Here is a 22,534-nt window from a genome sequence, read left to right on the forward strand (position 1 = left end):
TTGTCGTGGAAAAATGCAGCCCTTTCTCCTCTAAAGGAGAAAGACATGGGAAACCTGGGTTTCTCTTTGCAGGCTGGCAGAGTTCCAGGCTTCAAGGGGCTGCTTGCGGGGAACGATATGCAAGGGGCTGTATGTGCATGTGCGCATGCACACATGCATGTGGGAGCCAGGCAGTGTGGTGGAGAACAGCTCCTGCAGCTCCACCCAGGTACGTTTATGGGGGTGGGGGTGGGAGAGGCCACAGTTCATGTGGTAGAGGGGCAGGACAGCACAGGCACATACACCCTCTAATTTCTGCAACCACAGCAGGGCGCAGGGCTGCAGCTGGGCCGCACCAGCTGTGCTGGGTCCTGCCCACTGGGATGCAGAGGTGGCTCCTGCCCAGCTGCAGCCCCACACCCTGCTGTGGGCACAGAAATCGGAGGGGGGGCATGTGCCCCCCTGCCACATCACCTGTGCCCTCTGGCCCTCCTGTGCCCACACCCCCTCCTTTCCCACACACCCATACCATTCCCCATACAGTCACCCCCTTCTTCATACACTGGGGGGTTGAGGGCAGGGGAGAGTGGATCAGGAGTAAGGGGCACTAGCAGAGCTGGGGATGGGATCAGAGTGAGGGGCACTGGCAGGGCCAGGGGGCTCTGGTTTGGGAGTGAGGTGCACTGCAGGGTCTGTGGTTTGGGAGTGAGGGGCAACGGCATGGGCAGGGGCAGGGCACTAGCAAGTCAAGGATGCCCAGTGCCACAAAGTGTGTGTGGGGGGGGAGGGGGACAGCTGCAGTTGGACACATGTCCTGATTATCCATGAAAAAAACCAGAATCAAACATCAAAAGATACAGGTATTTAAAATTTATTTTATTATAATGATTGAGGCACTGGTAGTCTTCCAAATTACTTGAAAATTGTAAATATTTCAATAAAATATTGTGTTCAACTGATACCTGTATATATAGTGGTATTTCATTTTCATCACAGAAACATGCAAATTTTGTGTTTTTAAATCAGAGAATCTGGGATCTTTTATCATCTTAAAATCAGAGAATTTGGGATTTTTAAACAGAGAAAACCAGGATCTCTGTTAATGATACAATACCCTCTAGCTTAAAGTGGCATGGAATCGTGTTTACACCTTCAGCGAGAAAGGTCATGTCAAAACCCCTTATTTACCTCCTTTCCTTGCCTTCTATCTGTCTGTTATATTACGTGACTAGCTCTACACTTTGCTCTTCCCTTGTACTCTCAGCCACCTGCTGTACATGTGTCCTCTTCACCTTCCCCTGTGGTTTGCCTGCATGAAGCTCAAATTCTCGTCTCTGTTTCTGCATGAGAGAACTGATGTCTTGATGTCTTTCCGGATATTGGTTAAACATTTTTCTTCCTAACATACATGGAATACAGAGCAAGAGTGGGATGGAGGCATTTAGGGGAGGGTGCATAGAGGATGTAGTGGCGTGGCTACACTTCCCTTTCCAACCATGCTTCACGAGCAGCAGCCAGGGGCTTTAAGTCCCTGCAGCAGGTAAGACTACCACCTCTCTGCTCTCAGCAACCCCTCTCCTGCCTGCTGCTGCAGATGACCCTGGTTGACCCTGGGGCAGATGGAGCTCCAAAGCTGCTCCTGCCCTGCTCCGGCTAGGCTACACAGGGAGCTGGGCTTGGCTGGTGACAGCAGCAGCAGCAGCAGCAGCAGCAGCAGGTTCTCCCTTTCTTCCCAGTGCTCCCACAAGTTACCTGCCAGCCTGAGAGCAGGTGCAAGACCAGGGAACCCACCCATCGCTGCTGCTTTCCCCAGTCAAGCATGGCTCCCCATGCAACCACTCCCTGCTGCTCTGATTGGAGTGGGGCAGGAGTGGCTGGGGCTGTGGTGATGGTGGGCAGATCTCCCCAACCCTTTCCTGCACCCAAAGGAGTAAGTAGAGAGGGTGAGGCGGGGATGGGAGGGGAAAGGAAGTGCTGCTGAGCACAGAAGGGAAGAGAAGGGGTGCTGAGAGTGGGGGAGGGGGAGATTCTTATCTGATTTGAGGACTAAAAAAATCCCCAGCTGCTGCTCCCATGGCATGGATTGCAATTTAAAAAAAAAAAATCTAAAATGGCAACAGTTTTGGATACATTGACCATACCTGCAGCATGCATGCCACAAGTGACACATTGGCTAACACTGTATTTTCTGTAACCTAGTTGTATTCCCCTCCTCACCCCCATCCCTCTGATGTTAGTCCCTCACTCGGGCACTCTGTATTTCCCTTATGGCTTTTGTCATCTTTCTGGTTCATGATTCTTCACATTTACTAATAAAATTCAATTTGTTTGCTGCTCACAGCAGATGAGGGAGGTGACAACAGCACAGTGGCATATACAGCAGGAAGCAGAAAGCGGAGCAGTGGATGGAGTATGGCACGCAGGGAAAGAAGCAGAGCAACATATTGTGTAGAGAACATCAGCTAGGACACAGAGTGGCAGAGCAAGTAGGGAAAAGGGATTGCAGTGGCGCTTGGGGAGGGTACAGAGCTAATTTGTGGCATACCTGTCAAAAAAGTTGACCCCCACTACCCTAGAGTTCATAACCAGTGTTGTCTTCAGTGGTGCTCTGAAGTCACATCGGTCATTTTGTAACCTAGCCTAGACTTCCCTCCAGCCACAAGATGGAAACAGGACCTGTTAACAGTAGGGGTGCACTGATCAGGATTTTTTGGGTTGATACTGATGGCCAGTTATTAATGAGCCATATTGGCCGATATCAATCTGATTGCCAATATGCAGTGGGGCAACTTGGAGAACAGCATTCAGCTGGTATGCCTGTTGGGGGAAGGGGTATGGGAGAGCATATCAAGGCCCCCGTGGTGAGGGAGTGGGGCAGGAGCTGGGGCAGGTGATGCCCAGCCAGGGCGGGATGCATGACAGAGCTGGGAGTGGCTCACCTGGGGGGGGAGGTGGAGTGGCTCCTGGCACTGCGTGCACCCCTGAGGGAGGCAAGGGGGGCACATGTCTCCTGGATCTGTGCGCAGGGTGCGGGTGGGCTGCTGCTGCAGGCTAGGGCTAGGGGCAGTGCTGTGCTCTTTTCAGTGGGGGAGGATGGCCAGGACTGCAGTCAGGGTGGGTGGTGGCAGCACTAGGAGGGAGGGCTATGGGGTGGGCTACAGCTACCCCAAAATTCACCATAGCCCCCGCAAACCCTTCTTCTAGTGTTGCTGCCACCTGCCCTGAGACCAACCTCCCTGCCAGGAAGAGCCCGGCACCACCTTCATCCTTGGCCCACAACGGCAGCCTACCTTCATCCCGCATACAGGTCTGTGGGGTATGTGCCACCCCATACCACCTCTGGGGGTGAGTGCAGTGGCCGGAGCTGCCCCTCCCCACCCTCACCCCTTGGACAAACCACTTGGGGCTCTGTCCCATGGCCTGCCTCAGCTGGGCAGCACCTGCTCCAACCCCAACCCCAGCCCCATTCCCTCCCTCACTACGGGGGCCTCAATATGACCCCCCATGCCCCTTCCCCCCTACAGACTTTCCCCCCAGTAAGATGCTGCTTTCCAAGCTGCCAGGCTGACCACATGCATGCTGTGGCTGCACCCATGCACGTGGAATTTATCAGCGACATTATCGGTCACATCAACCAAAGAAAGCCAGTTGCTGCTAATGTCAATTTCCCTTTTATCAGTGCCGATACAATATGGACCGATGTATTGGTGCACCTTTAGTTAACAGGGCTTCAAAAATATTAGTGTGCAGCAAAATAAACCTACACGTTCAGATTGAAAATGTCCTTTGTTCTTCGCAACAGGCCAAAGGGACAAGACTAGAGTGAAGGGGAAACAATTAAGAAGCCAAACATTACACTCCTTTGCCCTCAAAACACAGAGAAGAGGTCATTTTAGAGGTATGTTATAGGGTTAATTTTTTTTAAAGCAAGCTCCCTTATGAAATACTGACATCACTCCAAGAAATTGAAAAAGAAAATGTTTTAACACTGATTTTCCTTCATATTTGCATTATGTTCAGCTGCAAGGGCTTTGATGCTGAAAAAAGGGTTTACTTGTTTTTATACACTGGCACAAGATTATTACTACCAGTTAATGTTTAAATCCAAACAAAACATTCAATTAAAATTGAAATGCTGAATAAGAAGTGTCAATACAAGGTTTCTTTTAAACTTTTCTTCTGTAAAATCTTCATTTTAGGCCTCAACTAGCTAACTGGCAGTGAGCCTCCTAACAAACATATTTCACTACTGGTAGAACCCCTGATTCCACTTCTCATAACTTACATAGAAAGTATATGATGTCTTCTCTCTACAGTTCAAATTGACCTTGAAATCTCAAGCAGATCTTCCAAACTCATTAAGCAGCAGAACTGCACCCATTATACTCCTTGGTTGGTAGTAATTAAAAACCCAATTAAGTGTACATTGCATTTCCAGTTAAGGTAAATTAGAGCTTAGCAGTCCCCCAAAACAACTAGTTTCAAAGAAAAAATGCAATTTCTCCTTGCTGCAGTGAATTAACTATTGGTAATGGTGCAATAGAAGTTATGAACACACAGTCACTCCCTTGAGATCTGTTCTTCGCAGGGCATAAAGCAGCCTTGACTTTGCTTTCATTGTACTTAAAACAGATAGAAGGGAGGGCAAAGCCTAGAAGTAGGGCCCTCAGTCACAGAGAATAATTATTCACACCAGAGAGAAGAGAAGTGCGTAGTGATGGAACGTAGCTAATAAGAAAAAAGGTCTACAAAATCACTCGCTTCTGTTGATTAGTGTGGAAAAGTGACAGATTACAAGAAAAGGGCATAATGTCATGCATCCTTTAGTTTCTGGACCCAGGAGCAGGATGACATTCATCCAGGAGTGGGAAGAGGGAAAAACTATGTGGGGGTGGCAGGTACTCAACACAGAGGGTTACCACTCCTGTTAGATGCTGCTGGAGAACAGCAATGGAGGCAACAGGTCCTGTGCGTTTGGTGAGGACAGCCAACAGCGTCCTGCACCTGCTGAGTGCTGTGGGCAGCGCCTGACACAGGCATGGGGCTCCGGCCTGGACAGAAAAGGGACCTGAAAATAGTGAGAATAATCATTACTATTATTATCTCCGGCAAACGGGGGCCCGATACTAAAAGTTTGCCTGGAGCTTCCAGGAGTCTAGGTACGGAGCTGGCTGTGGGAGGGAGCGTGAGCCATCAGCAAGGATCCTGGTTTTCTCTGATAAAAAAAACAAACAAACCCAATTTTCAGATTAAAAAAAGTAACTCAAAACCCACGTTCCCATGACTGCAATGAGACACCACTATATATCTGTCTATACATTAGTGGTGTTTCATTTTAATAATAGAAAAATGTGGATTTTGGGTTACTTTTTCCGTGGGTGACTGGTGCCTCCTGGGACCAGGGGCGCAGTCTGCGGGTGGCAGCACCGGCCGGGGCGGAGCAGGGGGGGCTGCCTGCGGAAACCAGTGGTGGTGGCAGCGGGGGTGGGGGCTGAGCCAATCTCAGGGCAGGCACGTGCCCCCCGTACCCTCCCTACCGGTCACCTGTGCTTTTTTAAATCTGAAAATTGTTTTGTGTGTTTTTCAGTCAGAGAAAACCAGGATCCCTGGCCACGCTGGGGAGGCGAGGCGCGTGGGAGCCGACTGCTCGACCCCCTGCAAGACAGCAGAGAAAGGTGGAGAAAACGCCAGCTGCCCTCAGCCTTTGGCCAGGGCTCCACAATGCCACCTACTAACCCCCAAAAAACACTTTGCACCGATGGGATCGTTTCTCCATCCCCATCGCCAAGGGATTTAAAACAAACACACAACAAAACCCTTGCACGCCCATTAAACACGTGCTGGGACACCGCACAGAGCCGCGTGACACACGCCCAGCGCCGGAGCCGCGGGAAAGAAGGAAGAAGCGCACGTGCCCTCGGCCCCGCCCTTCGCGTGGCCCCGCCCACAGGCTGCAGCGCGCGGGGCGGGGCCTAGGGGGCGCACCGCGCGCGAGGACCAGGGGCAACTGTCCCGCGCGGCCGTTGGAGCGCGCGGCCCCGCCCCCGCCCGCCTTCTGGCCAATCAGGCAGCGCCTCCGGGCGGCGGGGGCGTGGCTCGCGTCAGTCGGCGTGCGAGCCGCGAGGGGACGGCGGCTGCCTGTGCCGCTCTCCCGCGTCCGCGCGCCATGCCCCCGCGGCCCCCGGTCCCCACACAGACGTGGCCGTGGCGAGGCGGGCACGGGAGGCGGCCGGCGGAGGAGGGGACGGCCGAGAGCCAGGGCGGGAGAAGTTGAGGCGCGGGGGGACCCGCCCGCCAAACTTTCTCGGGTCGGGCGGGTGCGAAGCTCCCCCCCGCCGGCCCCGCATCGGCTTCATCGTCGCTTCCCTGGTGCCCGCGGACGGACTTCACCTGGCGGCGGCTGCCCTTCCCGGCACATGGGGTTGACCTGCGCGAGGAGCCGAGCCGAAACGTGACCCCCCCCAGCCCCGGCGCGCGGGAGTTCAAGCGACCCGGCGGCCCCCCCCGCTCCCGGTAGCAGCTCGGCATCCGGAGGGGAAACCGGAGTCGTGCTGATTTTTTGCGATGCTCTGAAAAGAAACCCTTCGGGGCGCGACACCCGAAAATGCGGGACCCGCGCTGACGCCGGGGACGACGCGCCGCTGCGGACATGTGCGTGGAGACCCGCGCGGATGCGGTGTCCGGCTCCCGCCCAAAACGTCCGGCCCCCGGGCGCGGACCCGCCGGGAGGTGCGGAGGAGCGGCTCGCAGGGGCCTCGGGGAGGCGATCATGGCTGGAGGGAAGGTGGCTGGAGACAGCGCGGCCCCGAGGGAGGATGACTGGGGCGAGCGAGCGGCGAGAAAGTTCAACTTCGGCGGCTTCCCCTGCCGGGGACGGTGGGCGTTTCTGGTGCTGCAGCTCCACATGTTGCAAGCGCTGGCACAAGGTAGGGAGAGAGCCGGGTTGTTTATGGACACGGGGGGATGCTGCTCGGTGCAGCCTTACGCGCATCCCAGACAACCACAGACAACCAGCCGCAGACTCCGCCTGGAGCAGTTGGCTCCATATAGAAATGGCACTTGTTTGTTTGTTTTTTAGCAGCAGCAATTGTTTTACAGATCAGTCGTTAACCTCCCCTCCCTGCCCCTGCTCCCCAGGTGAGTCTTTAGCAGGACGTGGGGATTCATGCGGAGCTGCACCTGGAGCGATCTAGACGTATCTGTGTCCCTGTGCCCCCCCCCCCCCCCCCCGCCCACTGGAGCACAAGAGTTAACGGCTGCTGGTCGTGTCATCGTGTACCCAGCTAAGTTGGGAGGAGAAAGGGTTGCAGGAATCCACCGCCTGGCGCTCCACCAGGCATGCAAAAAGGCATTTTTGCACAGAGCAGCCCTATTGCGCTGTGGCTTTGGGTCGAGAGCCCTTCATTCCCCCTTAGATCAGGCAAGAAATGTTTCTTGGAGACAATTATTGCGATTGATTTCATCGGAGGGTTCCCACATCAGATCCTTGTAGCCGAATGAGTCACCGGCAAACAGGGGCAGAGCCGACCAATCACCTCCAAATATCAAGTGTCAGTCACTTGGCAGTTGAATTCCTGGCTCGGAAAAAAATAAATATTTGCCAAATGCAGCTTAATTCTTAATACTCCTGTGCCAGGGTCAGCAATTGATGGCAGGCAGCATTGCTGTGGGTTATGCAAAATAGTGTGAACAAGCCAGCTTTCACTTTCTCTGTTGGGCTGAGTTTGTGGCTGGAGTGGGTGCTGGGCGGAGGGCTGGGCTGGACAGCGTGGGACCAGGAGTTGGGATTAAAAGGGCAGATTAGCCATTTCTCTTTCTTTTTTGCAATTTCCCATTTGTAAGAAAGGAAGCCCTTCATAGGATGAAGTAGTTCTTGCCTTTGAATCCTATCCCTCACTGATGTTTATTAAGTTTATTTGTGCAGTAATGCCATAATTACTGAGCCTGGCAAGCACTCTTCTCCAATAACATCCAGGTAGCCTTTGCTTGTAGTATTGTGCCCCTTTTGATCTTTTGTTTTGTAGTATTTCCTAAGGAAGAACATGGTTAAAGGTTTCTGTGGGATGGTCTGCGTGTTACAGGAGGGGGCTTTGTTACCAGGCCTGCTGTTCTCTGTCTGCTCCCCTTTCTTCTTGTGCCCATTCAAAGTTTTTGGCCCCCAGGTTCAGACGAGCTCCTAGCCACTGTTTAATAATTGACTCCACCCTCATAAATCAGTCTGTTTTTCAGTCTTGTTCCTGCTGTTATTGCCATCCCTAACTACTTATGCTGAGGCCTGCAAACCTTCCCACAGTATTATTCAACTAAAACCAAATGTACTTAAAGCTAGGTAATATAATCCCTTCTGCAAAGGATAATTCACATTTCTTCTTTTGTTGGTAGATGTTAGTGTGACCTTTTATTTTGCAAGAGAAATCCTTCATAATAGCTATTTAAATTGGAATTAAGATTTGCACTCAAGTCAGTTTTATGTCTTAAGTTCCTGAATCAATTAAGATGACCTTTTTTAAAATATTGTTTTCTATGGTTGAATGGGGAAAGTAACCTTCATCTTGGAGTAAAAAGTGACACGTGCATGCTTGGTCGGCATTTAATATCATAACAGAAAAACATGTTTAATACCTTGCGTCAGTTTTCAAAGTACTTCTATATACGTCTAACAGCTTTAGTAAATTTAACTTTGGTATTTGTGCAGAGAGTGTGACAAACTGTTTTGTAACATGAAGTTCTAGCACCAAATCAGCTGGGGTGTTTTGTCAAAGCAGTAATTAAACAGGTATTAATCTTGTGAGGTGACAAAGGTAAGTTCTCTCTTCAGTAGACAGGCACTTTTGCCACTTCAAGGGGCGGAGTTTAATAACTCTCAGTCAAGGGGGTATGAGCTGTTCATTCAGTGAGGAACGAAATATTTGTATCTTCTGTTACATAACAGAAAAAGCAAGCGAGCATTCATCTTATTAGCAGTCTTTTAAAAAATTACCTAGCATGTAAAACAGAGTATAGGTCTTAGTGCAGTGCACCTCAAACAGGTTGTCACAAATTTTAAATTCAGTGACAGGTAGCTGTTCTCTATGCTCTCTGAATTGTGTGATGCATCCATCATTTTTATGTCATATTGAAAATTCACATTAGAGAAGAGATGTCAGGTTTTGACAAAAGCTCATGTATCTTGAAAATGAAAATTCTGGTATAGCTGCAGAGGGTTTCTAATAGGATGATGAGTTGGTCAAATGCTCTAGAGTATTACATGACTCCTAACATTTTTATCTGGTCAAAATACAGTAAAACATTCTACTGAGTGGTAAACCTTATGAATATTATGAGTTAGTCATAGTACTACAATATAACCAGCTTTAAGTCTTTACAAATAACTGTTTTATCATTTAAAAAAAAAAATCGGGTGTACTGAAATGTACCACTTGTTCAGTTCACAATAAACTGAACAGAAAGGGTAGTTGCAACGGTGGATTGCAGCCTGGACAGTACTAGTGCAAGCCTCCCCCGTTGGTCTACCAGCGCTCTTGAACTTTGGTAGGAAATGGAACCGTGAAGGATGGGAGAGGAGTTTAAAATCATTTACCTGTTTCTGTGCAGGGGATGCCAAACATGACGGTAGTTGTGACGGGGGTGGGGATCAGGTTTCTCTCTTAGGTGTTAGCTAGTTAGCATCTGGTTACTGTAGACCAGTGGTTCTCAATCTTTTTCGTACCAGGATCCATTTGTAAACATTGATGGCCAGTCCTGACCCAGTGCCCCTCACTCCTGACCTGATGATGACCCCCACTGCCAGGCCCCAGCCTGGGGGGCAGGGACATGGGGGTCTCAAACAGCCCCTTGCAGGCTGGAATTCTGCCAGCTTGCAAGGGAAAGGCCACCATTTCCCATGTTTTTCTTCTTTAAAGGAGAATCCATAGACCATCAAGTAGTGGTAATAGATAATTGGTAAGGTCTGTCAGCCACGACACTAAACTGGTTAATTCACCAATGCACATTTCACCTTTATAGTGAAATGTGTTGATACTTTAATTCCCCATCACTTTCCTCCCTTCCCAGTTGTCAACTCCTTATACCCGGTCACTGTTGGATAACTTGCAGTTATTTGCATTCCCCTTTGAGTCAACCAGAGTTTATAGTAATGACTGAAGGCCCTTATGCTGCAGTGAGCTGGGGCTGGGTGGATCCATGTTGCTATGCAGTTTGATATAGATTACGGGCACTCATTGCAGGACTGGGGCCTAAGGCTTGGAAAATCTTATCTATTAGTAATTTATGTGTTAGCGATGTCACAAAAATGTCAGCATCTCAATCTCTGCTAGATTATATAGATGGAAACTGTAGGGAAAGTTTGCTATTTGTTTAAATATTATGGTGGAAGTTGCTAAGGGCTGAGTACATCTTGAGGAGTGGCTTTAAAGATCCCTCTAAGATCTCACACGCCCAAAAAGATTGAAAAATCAATTTTTAAAATTGTACTTTTTCCTTTGGTTTGACAGCTGTACATGTGGCTATTGTTAAACATATAAAACCAATGCACAGCTCTGAGCATTTTTTAACAAGGAACAGTATCTTAATATTTAAAGAAACTTGTCTGCTTTTCTTAGTTTAGCGGAGATGAAAGTAATTTTTATGCCACCTGAGCAAATCTATAATTTAGAATTGTATAAGTAGCTGAATGCCTTTTAAAAGTGTTATTAATATCCGTTATGCTTTGATAGAACCAGTGAAATTCATGATAGTGGAATAACGGGGTTTGGGCTTTATTAATAATCCCAGATTAGTGATCCGGTGAGACTGTAAACATATTTAAGCACAAGAAAATTTTTGAAGCAAGTTACAAACTGGTATTTCTCACAAAAAGAATGAGGCACTTGCACAGGATAATGATCTCAAATTTTAGTCGAGACTAAATGGATGTCCTGTGACATGCATAGGACAGCAGAAGGCACTGCAATCTGAATGTTAGGAGATGTATCTCTTAGTCTTGTAACGTTCTTATTCATTCAGCCAAGCTCCACTAGCTTATAACGCATTTACCAGATATATTCCCTGTTTAGTATAACATTTTTATTTGTTACCTTTCATACATGTGAGGACATTTTAATCTGTATTTAAACACTTTAGTTAAAATGGTTTTATATTTTGCTTATAAATGACTTATGCAGTGTAACCCCAGTGAAACCGCGCGGTTTCATTAGTAGAAAACTGGAGGGACACAGTTTTGAATTAGGTCCTCTAAAAAGTTTGAACCAGATAGACTTGGTCACTTTTTGTAGAATAATGTTGAAAACATTCAAAGTTGTTCAGCTTTTTTTAAATGCCCTCTTTTAATTAGCTTATTATAGCTTTTCCAACTGAGTATGGCTGTAGCCTGTGAAGTCTGAAGAGGATTGGGGCTCTTGTTTTCTTTTCTCCATCTTTCAGATGATCTTGACAAAGGAATTGAGAGGGAGGGAGGTAGTTTCTCCTCTTGATCAGCAGCACAGTACAGAATTTCAGGCTGGGCCATGAGATGGTGAAATTAGTGTTGGGGACTTCCATATGCTAGTTTGGTTTCAGAATGGTTACATTTTCAAATGCCATTGTTTCAGTATCTGCTGATTTTCTGCTTTTCATTTTCTTACTTTCATGTATCTTTTACTTTTCCCTGAGCAGCTGATGGTGGTAGGGGTTCCCCCTTGTGTCTTATATTTTCAGCTAGGTCCATTTTTTCATAAATCTTCCCTGTGTTGTGCTGGAAGAGATTCAGCTGAGGAGGGAGAGCTTGCAGCTGCCCAACTAGCCTCAGAGTTACCTTGTGGGACTTTAACATGGCATAAAAAAATCTAGGAATCCATATTTGTAGGCTTCATTGGCCTGAGAAAGTAATCCTGGGAGGTTCTATTAGAAGTATGTATAACCCAGAAGTTTAAAAAATAGCATAAGAAATGTTGGCTTTCATTGAAGATTACCTGGGAGATAAAAAGTGCTGCAAACTTTAAAGAACAAGATATGAGCTCTTCACTGATAAGTAAAGCAGTCTAAAGTTAGGAGGCCTGCAGCCCTTGACTGCAAGCTGCATGGGGTTCTCATCTGTCAGTTTTTTCCATTTTGCTCTTATCGACAGTGCACACATAGATGTGCATTTCTAGAACACAGTTGATCATAATATGTAGTTGGCAGTTTTGTATTTCTGAATAAATTGGCAATAAATGTACTTTTGGACTTTACATCCATAATGGACAGGCTTCTGTGCCACAGTCGCATCCTTCAGCAGAACTGCGCCTTTCCCAGGGGCTCAGGAGTCTGCCTATGTTGAATTAATTGATGGAGCCCAAGTAAAGGTGTACCATAGACCAACTGAATTAGATTAAGTGAGCTGTGGCTCATGAAGGCTTATACACCTTTGCATCATTCAGGGCATAGAAAGGTAGTCCTCACTTAATGAACATTTTGCTGCTTTTCAATGTTCAGTGTGTGGCTCAAGAGTTACTTATTGCCTACTGTCCATGTAAATGGTAGTGGTATAAGGTTGACCCAGATAGGACATTTAACCAGTGGGTTTTACAGAAATTTGCTGAAAGATGAAGGCTGAGAGCAGAGCTGTGAATGGTAGTGTTATCTAGTGAGTCTAGTGGCCTATTGGGCTAGCACAGTTGAGGCACACCAGTTTCTGTAGCCAGTCATTTACAGGGGTAACATACCTACTGTTGCATCCAGCTGTCTTTGGCTCCCCTGCTCAAAAGAAAGACCTGGTACCCATTTATAGCTAGAGCAGCAATGCTCTTTGATGCGAGTTTAGAGCTAAGCTTGCACTTGATTCGCAGCAGCTATAGTGAGATGCCATAACTGCTTTGTTACCTGCCCACTCGGGGACATACGTGAAGGGCAGGGAGTCTGGGGTTCCAGTCCCTGCTCCCTGGGTTGCTTGTGCCGCACACACACAATGGGAAAAAGTCCAGAGAATTCAGACTGGAACCCTAGACTCCCTCTATGCAGCAGAGGGCCCTAATGAGGAAGTTACTGGATCAGGATTTCTCTGTTGCTTTCCTGACCAGGAGTCTTGTGTTCTTGCTGTGCAGTTGCTCAGCTTTGATTTCCCCCTGCCCCCTCCCAACTGACAGGACCCATGCCCAGCTGCTCTGCGGCACCTGCTGGTGGACATGCAGATCCTGCTCACTCTGACCCTTCAGGGCGCCTTTCCTTATTATTTAGCCTGCCGTGCTTCATTGTTGCTTGAGAAAGATTGGGAGGCTGCCCTGAGGGCCCAGAGCAGATTCAGTCCACTGCATATTTGCCCTCAGACAATCCCTTGTGGCCCTTGTGACCCTCTTCATTCTCTAGGGCGCCAGGCATTTTAGGGACTCTGTTCATAGCCTCCATTGGCCCTCATAGCCACACCGTGCTTTGCAGGTGGTATGTGATGTCACTTCAGAGGCGCGCTGCCCAGGCCCTCCATAATGCTTGGCGCTCTCAGGTCCCAAACCTTTGGGGATTCAGCCTTCCTTGCTTTGGCCCCTTTTTTCTGGCTGTGGCCCCCCTCACCCTAAGGTCCACCACACCAGGCCTCAGCTTCTAGGCTTGAGCCCCAGTCTCGCTCTTCTCTGACCCTGATTTCACCTTTCTCGGGTTCAGGCTCTGGCCCTGGCCCTCTTGGCCTTGAGGCTGCCTCAGTTGCCCCTGCTGGTCTCAGGGTGTGGCCCTTTCAGCTTCAGCCTGCTTACATCTTGCACCCCTGTCCCTGGCAGGACTCAAAACCTTGGTGCGGCTCCCAGGCGCCCTTGTGACTCCTTTCGACTGTTTAGAGCCACACTCAGTCCACCAGTCTAAAACTAAAACAAAATACAATCCATCACTTTCAAACAAAACCTTCCCCATGCTGGCTAAAGAAAAATGTCTTGTCAGCCCTCCTTCCCTTGGGCTCTGCTCTCCGGGTGTTTTGGTACCTGCCAGGGTGTCTCTGCAAACCCTCTCACCTGGGAGCTCTGTTCCCTCCTATGCACCGGGCCTGACTACCTGCCCTCCTCTGGTGCTGGTCTTATATACCCCAGAGCCGTGCCGTCTTGGGTGACTCCCTAGTCCCTCGCAGGTGCTTCTTAAATCTAATGGGCAGCCTGCTTCTCCCTCTTGCAGTTTAGTCTTGCTGTTTGCAGCCTTTATCCCATGGCTGCCTGGGAATCTGCCCTATTCTTCCACCTTACAGCTGTGCAGCCAGCCTTGCCTGCCTACCTACACAGCCTGGCTAGCCTTTTGTGCCTTCCACTTTTTAGTAATGGGGGCCTTTGGCTCCCTGTTACACCAACACATGTGCAGCCTATCCCACTGCTCAGTGGTTGGACCAGTCTCCTTAGAAGAGGGAAATGTAAGTTTGAATTCCTCGGGTGGAGGCAGGGGTTGTTCTGTGGTGGGTTTTTTTTCCAAAGAATACTTGACGTGGCCTACATGCTGAGTCCCCAGTGGGTAGATGCATCTCTGTTGCAACTGTGATTCAAGTGTCTTTTCTTCAGTTATGGGCAGAAGTTTAGACCCATGGCTATGCTTAGCAATTCTTTGTGCTGGCTCTAGGCAGCTGCCTGCTCAGTGTGCATGGTTGTTAGTTTACTCCTCTGAGGTACCTATTTTCTCCATGCAGTGTATAGGCACGTTTGGTGTCTGATTCTGGGCTTTGCATTCCACTCTGGGGGGACAGCCACCTATAAGTTTGGGGTTGTGGCATCTCACAAAGAGACCATTAAGTCCTCTTTTAGATTTATATCTTTGACCCCCCTCTCCTTACACAGTTAGATCAGTTTTTCCCCAGCAAACCTCATTAGATCTGCCTCCTTTCACTTGTATTTGAATTCAGCAGCTTCCTTCTTTGTACCCAGCTCTGCTAAGTGGGCAGAAGAGGAAGGTTTCACTGAGAGCTTTCACTGTTTTCATTTTAGATACCTGGATCTAGCCCTAAAATGCTCTGCAGCAGCCCAGAGCTGCAGTTGCAGGGAAAGCCCTGGTTATTGGACTGGAAAACACCCAGTCCAGATGGAATGTCTCTGTTAAAATATAACAAATCTCTGCTGAGCATGTACAAATGCGGACCTTAAAATACATATGAATTGGTCAAATTTGCTCAGGTTTTCATGGGAGTAGAAGGAGACCCATTCCTGCTACAGATACCATCTACCTGCCAAGTTTTAAATCCCTGATCTAAAGCATGGAGGTACTGCAGCTTTTCAGAGAAAAAGTTGTCAGATTTTAGGATAGGCAAATTACTGTATTTCCTCAGCTTTCTTTTCAGAAGTGGTTGAACTGTTTGAGTAAAACTTACAAAAGGGTTTTAAAAAAAAGGTGCCTCATACAGACACATGGTACAGAAAATGTTTGCCCAAAGTTTGGCAAAGTTAAAAGCTACAGAAAGCAGAATCTTATAATGGGAAGTTCTAGGCAACTTTATTAATAGCTGGGCCTACCAGCTCTGCCAGTAGTACCAAGTGCAGCTAAATTTTCTTCATATTTCACAGCCCTGGAACACTACATTCTGTTGTTGACCCATTTCAGTCCCATTAATACCCTTTCTCTAATGGTTTTAGTTTGTAATAAAAACATATAAAATGGCTATCTACGACTGGATTGAAAAACTCAAATCAGACCTAGATAACTAAATAAATAATAAAGCCCACCAGTACTTAGTACTTTGATATAGATATCCAGATGTGCCATAACTAAAGTAAAACGACCCAAGTTTTGTAAAGCCTAATGTGCACTTGGATTAATATCTCATTGCTGCTTTCCTAAGTAAGTGGTTGAAAATCAATTATTATGTTGGATGCTCAGTCGCAGATAAGAGTAGGGGATGTATATCTAGGGAGAGCAAGTGAAGTTGAAGGTCTGATATTCTGACAGTATGAAGGCTAACTGTAGGTCAGCATCAGACAGAAGAACGCAATAAGAAACTGTTTTGAAACCTATCTAGAAGCAATCTTGGCAATGATTGATATAGGGTTGGGCACTAGAATTGAAGAGACAGAGCAATGGAAGCAGTGAAAAGAGCTGATGCTAGAAGAAAAGGTATACACTGAAAATGTCTGTAACATTCCTGTAGAGCAGGGCTGGGCAAAATGCGGCCCGTGGGCCGGTTGCGGCCCATCAGGCCATTCTATCCAGCCTGCGGGGCCCCTAAAAAATTTAGAAAATTAATATATATCTGCCCCTAGCTGCCTGTCACACGACCCTCGATGGCTTGCCAAAACTCAGTAAGTGGCCCTCTGCCCAAAATAATTGCCTACCCCTGCTGTAGAGAGTCTGCTGATTCCTGTAGAGAATCCTAGGTGCAATACCTGGAACTGACTTAATCTAGGTCACTAAAAAATAGTTAGATAGTGAACTCTAAATGTCTCTCTAGACTCTAGGCTTAATTAAATCATTATTTACATAGTTATTCAGTAGGAGAAGATACTGTCCTTTCTATGGTCATGGTGTCCTTGGGGACAAGCAAGCATTTATTAAATTGCAGGCATGTAGTATTTAGCTACATTTATGTATAAGCAAGTTTATTATGCATTAAAGTACATGTTTATTGAATAGATGTTATAATACTTTTTACTTCTAGATTTTAAATTCCTTTGTAGACAGAGTGGTGATCTGTCAAATGCTACATCCTTGCAGTGCTTGTTAGTTGTAGTGGGAATTAGTGCTGGAGCTTTGCAGGAGTAAGCTAGTTAGGCTTTGTAGTTGGAACTGAAAGAGATTCTAACCATGTAGTTCTGAACTAAATTTCTTAAGAAGTAGTTTATTCCACAAACCTTAGCCTATTAGTACGTGACCTGTCCTTTATCCAAATTTTTGGCTCCAGAGTATGGTATTTATTATGTACAGTATTCATTACTGTTCTTTATTTCCTAGCACACATTATTTGCTCTGCTTTATGGTAAAAAATAAAGCCATCTATTTATTTTTATAGTAATATATTATTCCATAGTATGTTGCCAGTCCTGTGGCTTACCTATCCAAAGTTTCTGAAATTATGTGTAGTCAGCATACCCTCTAATAATTGGAGTTAGGTTTTGAAAAGTATGAAGGTTCATAAAACTGCCATTGGCTTCGGTGGGACCAGAGTTAGATCAATATTGTGCTTTTTAAAAATCCTATCCATGACATTGCAGAAGAAACTGGTTTGTGTTGGCTATTCAAATTTACTTCAGTGCTGCTTTTTTAAATTTAAGTGATCTGAAATAGGTAATATTGGCATAATAGATAGGAACTTTAACGACAGATTTAATTTACTAGTTGATCAACCTAAACACTACAGTTTAAACAAGTGGGATGACAGCATGTATTTGAGTTTCTGCAAAACTGAAAGTTTCTGCAGTTTTTAAAACAATATTTGAAGATAAAAATCTGTTGTCAGCATTTGTCCGTTGTCCCAGGGAGCTAGGACGAGACTTACCGGCACCAGCAGAGAAGCCCGTGTGGCGTGTCTGCCGCTTGTTTGTACCGATGCGGCTGGAATATGACGTCATTGTGAGCAGGCGGCTGGCGGGGATAAAAACGGCCGCCGGAGAAAGGAAGGGGGGCGCGGAGGAAACAGGACCTGGTCCCGCAGTAGGAGGGGTGGAGAGACCCTGGACGGGACAGGCGGCAAACTCCCCGGTAAGAGGGGCAGAAAGCCCCAGAGCAGGACAGGCGGTTTTCCCAATAAGGGGAGCAGAGAGCTCCAGAGCGGAGCTGATGGCAACTTCCCCAGTAAGAGGGGCAGAGAGCTCTAGAGAAGAGCAGCAACCCGCTCAACCAGAGGGAAGAGCAGCAACAACAGCCGGCTGCAGGGCATTGGGTGAGCAGAGCCAGACAAGCAGACCGGAGACGGAACACGAGGAGAGAGAAGCCAGCAGAACGTTTGACAAGGGAACCCCGGGTCCCAGACCGGAAGCTTGCGAGACCCACAGGTCGAGTGTCAGGGTGGAGGTGTGGGGACACAACCCTGCCAGAGGGGACCAGGACCCGGAAGAGCCCTGAGGGGGCATAATCCGGCGGAGGTCGCTGCCAGCCGGCCATGGCCGGAAACCTAGAGGGGTATTAGGGTGATTGAGCGGCAGGTATTGCCCAAGAGGACCCGGGGAGGTCTGAACAAGGACCCAGCTGGTAAGGGGCTGTGGGTTCGCGCTTTTGAGTTGTTTATTGGTTTTGTTTTTCCAGTCAAGAGGATACCCCAGCAGGAACCCTAGGGGTGGCACAGTCAGGGAGATAAGGAAACTTTGGCAGGGCCCAACCTGAGCTGCGACCCAGTAGTGGGTCAAACAGGACATAGCGGGAGAGGACGGGGCAGGCAGGCCCACGAGTAATCCTACGAGGGCAGGACAGGCCAAGGGAAGCAACCAACCCAGCAAGAAGAGGTCAGACCCACAAAAGGGGGAGAACACTAGAGGTGGCATGAGGCCGGGGTGCAGGGGTGGCGGAGCCCCGCAACGTGACCACTGAGGGATCACGGGCCACGGAGCACCCACGAACTCACCTTGACTGAACTTAACACCAAGTTGTGGCGGGCGAGAACCAAGGCAGGGACTGGAGGTTAAGAAAGCTACTCCGATCCCGTAGCTATCCAGGGAGATCAGCGACATCCTCCTTGCCGAAGGTGAGCCACCTACGGGGAGGGTCCTCGTTCAGCAGTCACATGCATCTAATTCCTTATCTTGTTCCTCAGTCTTTGACGGAGATCGTCCCCTTTTGAAATGTTTGCAATAGCTGGTATTTTTTCTAATATAAACAAAGACTAAGAAGTTACGCTGTGGAGTGAGGAAGCCAATATTAATATAGATAGGCTACCACTAAAACAATACACAATTTGCATTTTTTCTTGCAAAGACTTAATTTCAAATATAGGTTAAGCCAGAACTGAATGAGTTTAATAGTCTTAGAGTAGTCCCTACTAGGCTTTTTGTCTTTCTTTGATTGTTAAAATAACTGTTACAAAGTGTTTGTTCATACCATGTCTATTTTCTCCAGTGCTTTACTTCCTCATTTTTGTCGCTGTTTAATGAAATGCACTCCCTGTCATTTCTTCTACCGAAATAATTCATGTAGAATCAATTGTCTCAACAAAATGAAGTAGTTCATTGTATTATGCAAAAGAAAAATTCAGGCATGTAATTAAACAAATCCAAAACTAAACAGAACATATTTATTCAGTCAGTCAAGTAGAATTTTCATTTGTTAAGGAACTGGAAATTGGTAGAGGTAGGTTGTTTTTAAACGCACCTAATATACCTTATGATGAATTGCCTTTTCTCTAGAATCTCTGTATGTCCGTTGCTATGATAGTAGTATAAATTGTCCTACCAGCAGATGGAGAAAGGGGAAAAAATGATTTTGTGACATCACTCCTTCTCTTTAGGTAACTGACTAATCCTCTTGAGTTGTTTTCGTGCCTCAAGCAATTTGGCTAAGCTTTCTCTCGTATACCTTTTGGTAATTTCCTTCTCAGTCTTTTGCTTTCTATCAGGATTAAGTAGATTTGTTCTGGATGCTTTCCATTTAAGTTTTATGTTTTTAACTCACTTTCTGAAGTGCTGCAGGGAGGAAATTGTCCAGGTGCATTGTGCCCTTTTACTTAAATGGGTAGGAGGGTAGAGGATAAATACCTGACAGAAAAAGAGAACAGTTAGCTGTCTACTGACTCAGGGGAAGTGGACCAGGACACACACTACACCTGTGGTTTTTGAGTGTGTATATATGTATTAAGTCAGCTTAACTAAGGTGACTTAAGCCACATTGGAGAGTACACGTATACAGCTTCTTGACTTGGTGGAAACCATCTTGTGAGCTAAGTCTACTTAACTAACGCAACTGAAGGTAATACATATCAGAGGTGTATTATCTTGTACCACATTTAAGTCAGCTCTGCTCCACATACGTGTGTATGCTCTGACAGTTAAATTGACGTAGAGTTAAATAGATTTAACTGTGAGAAAGTTAGTACATATGTACACAACTGATTCTGCACTGCCTTAATTCTTTAGGGTTGTCTAGAAGAACCTCTTAGTCCAGTAGGCTGTTGAGTAAAGAGGTTCCTTTCTGAATAGGAATCTTGATGTGATTTAGTACTCTTTTCTTGATTGTTTAATATGGTACTGTTAGAAATGGTTGTGGTCACATCAGACTAAATAGCACAAACTGTCTATACCTCTAGTAAGGAGCTATGTTGTAGGAGAGCCTGATGAGCCTTTTAAATGTTGAACAAAATTACAGTTAATCAGAAGATACAGAAAATATCATAGAAAGGAAAAAAAAACCCAAACCATTTCAACTCTAGTTCATCCAAAAATATTCAAAATGCTTCCCTAATGTAAGGCCCCATTCTGGTGGCTCTGTATATGTGTATGCAGGTGTGTACACATGGGGGGGGGGAAAAATCAAGGATCTTTCTGTAGATATAGCAACTTGTTTATACTGCTTCTTGACTGAGACACCAGGGTAACTACTGAGAATCAAGCCCTGCTCACTCACTGCCCTTCAATGTATGACCAAGCCCAGAAATAGGCAGAACACATGCTTTAGAGGGATCCAGAGTGTGCAGCCCAGCACTGCTCTCTGGTTCTTCCAGTGGTTTTTTTGTTTAAGAGATATGAAGAGATTTCTGAATTGTAAAAACTGCTTTGACAGGAGACCAGAGAGTGAGCTAGTGAGATTAATCCTGCAGGGTGTAGCCTGCTTTGTCATCCCATCTTGGCCAAGGAAATTTTCCTTCAATCAAAAGCTGGCCTCCGTATCTATTCAATAGGGCTGTGTGAAGCTTCGGTTCCTGATTCGATTCAGCTTGATGTGGCGGCTGAATCTCTGAATTGAATTGGAACCCTCCAGATGGATTGGGAGCGATTCGATGATTCTGACGTAGACACAGTATTTACGTTTTTTTTTCTACATACCTCAAGGTACCAGGTGGCTCATGAATGCTGAGATGGTAGGGCAGATGGAGCGTCTCGCGGGAGCGCGGGGGAGTCCCCCGTGTGCTTGGCGGCAGAACCAGAAGTGGACCAGAAGCACTTCCGGTCCACTTTCAGGTCCACCATGGAGTGCACGGGTGACCCACCCCGGCTTGGCAGCTGGTGCCTCCTGGAAAGTGCGGGAGAGGCCCCCACGTGCTTAGAGGTGGACCTGGAAGTGGACCGGAAATACTTCCGGTCTGCTTCCAGGTCCACCACCGAGCACGTGGGGGGACCCCATGCTCCTCTGGGAAGCTTCATCCTCCCCACTATCTCAGCATTCACAAGTTGTGCACCTGTTACCTCGAGGTATGTAGAAAAAACATTTAAAGCTGTATCTATGAATGAATTGCTGATTCTCCGAATCAGCATTGAATCTTCAGCTTCAGATTTGGCCGAATCAAATTGGGGCAGTGATCTGAATCAGTAAATCGAATCACTGTCCCCTGAATTGGGCCAAATCTGAATCGAATATGGCCCGCTTTGCACACCCTTACTATTCAGCCTCCTTGCTGTACTTGAAACTTCCACTGAGGCTCAAGCAGCAGCACCTAGTACTATCACGAACTTATCAGTTAGCTAAATGGTTAAGAGGGATCCTGAAGCTCTTTAGGAAAGCCTGACAGTAGTGCTAGGGTATGCGCTTATGACCCTGCTAAGTCCTCTATTCTGGCTAATTACTGGCTTCATTGCACACTAAATGGGAATGAGAGTGGTCAGGGCAAAGTTTTGACTTCTCAGCAGCAGATCTGATACAACGCCCAGGTAGACTTCTATGTCTTATTGTTTCCATCCTGAGACTTAGAATAATAGTTATGTTAGCTCAAAAGGTTCTGGTTATGACATCAAATCCACTAGTTACTTTGTTATTTTGCTGTGATGCCGCTATAGAAAATCTGAGAATAGCTAGACTTCTAATATGCTGAAGCTGCTGTTGATCATATTGAGTAATACTGTTTCATTGCTTTCCGTTCTCTCTTATCTGTCTGTAACCATCTATTGTCTCTTGTCTTATACTTAGATAACAAGCTCTTTGGGGCAGAGAGTATTTTTTGTTCTATTTGCAGAGCCCCTAGGACAGTGGAGGCCTGGTCCATGGCTGGTATACCTCTGCATGCCATGGTAATACATCTACAAATACAAATAATAATAGGTTTAGGTTTGTGGTGCCTGAAGGTGGGTTTATAGCCCCCTTTGCTGGCTGCCAGACATAGAACAGATCGTCAGTTATTATTTAACTAGAATCTGCACAGAATATCGTATCTGAAGCTAACATTATCTGAAGCAAGGGCTTTTATTGTGCTGGAAGACCTGGTTCACAACAGATAATCAGAAAGATTGTTTCATGATGGATTATCCCAGACGTTGTTTTTCAGAAATGTCAGATAACACTAAGAGGCAAAAGATCAAGAGCAGTAACTCCTGGGCTGCACCTTCTGTCAAGTGATTTTTATTGTCACAGAGATGTTAGATTTTTTTAAAGGGAGAGTTGTAGAAGTTGCACCTTTTTTGAGGCATTTTATATACATGTCTTAAAGCAAAAGGCATGTCGCACCCATTCTTTAGATGTGTATGCTGTAATCCTGTCTCATTTTTAATGAAAAATCTTTTCTAGGACATAAATA

The 22,534-nt window shown here is 46.8% G+C and overlaps 1 protein-coding gene across 2 annotated transcripts in view; it reads left to right on the forward strand.

Moving 5' to 3' along the window:
* The first annotated feature begins 6,098 nt into the window (after positions 1-6,098).
* The window catches only part of SDK1 (sidekick cell adhesion molecule 1), a 671,164-nt gene continuing 654,728 nt past the window's right edge, over positions 6,099-22,534 (forward strand). For both annotated transcript variants that reach the window (XM_090023696.1, XM_090023697.1), the window contains exon 1: positions 6,099-6,905. In XM_090023696.1, coding sequence (XP_089879822.1) covers positions 6,629-6,905 — 277 coding nt within the window. In that variant the 5' untranslated portion in view covers positions 6,099-6,628. The remainder of the gene's footprint in view (positions 6,906-22,534) is intronic.

This window comes from Crocodylus siamensis, chromosome 12 (genome assembly GCF_052110815.1).
Source record: "Crocodylus siamensis isolate JL-2025a chromosome 12, ASM5211081v1, whole genome shotgun sequence".
Lineage (NCBI taxonomy): Eukaryota > Metazoa > Chordata > Crocodylia > Crocodylidae > Crocodylus > Crocodylus siamensis.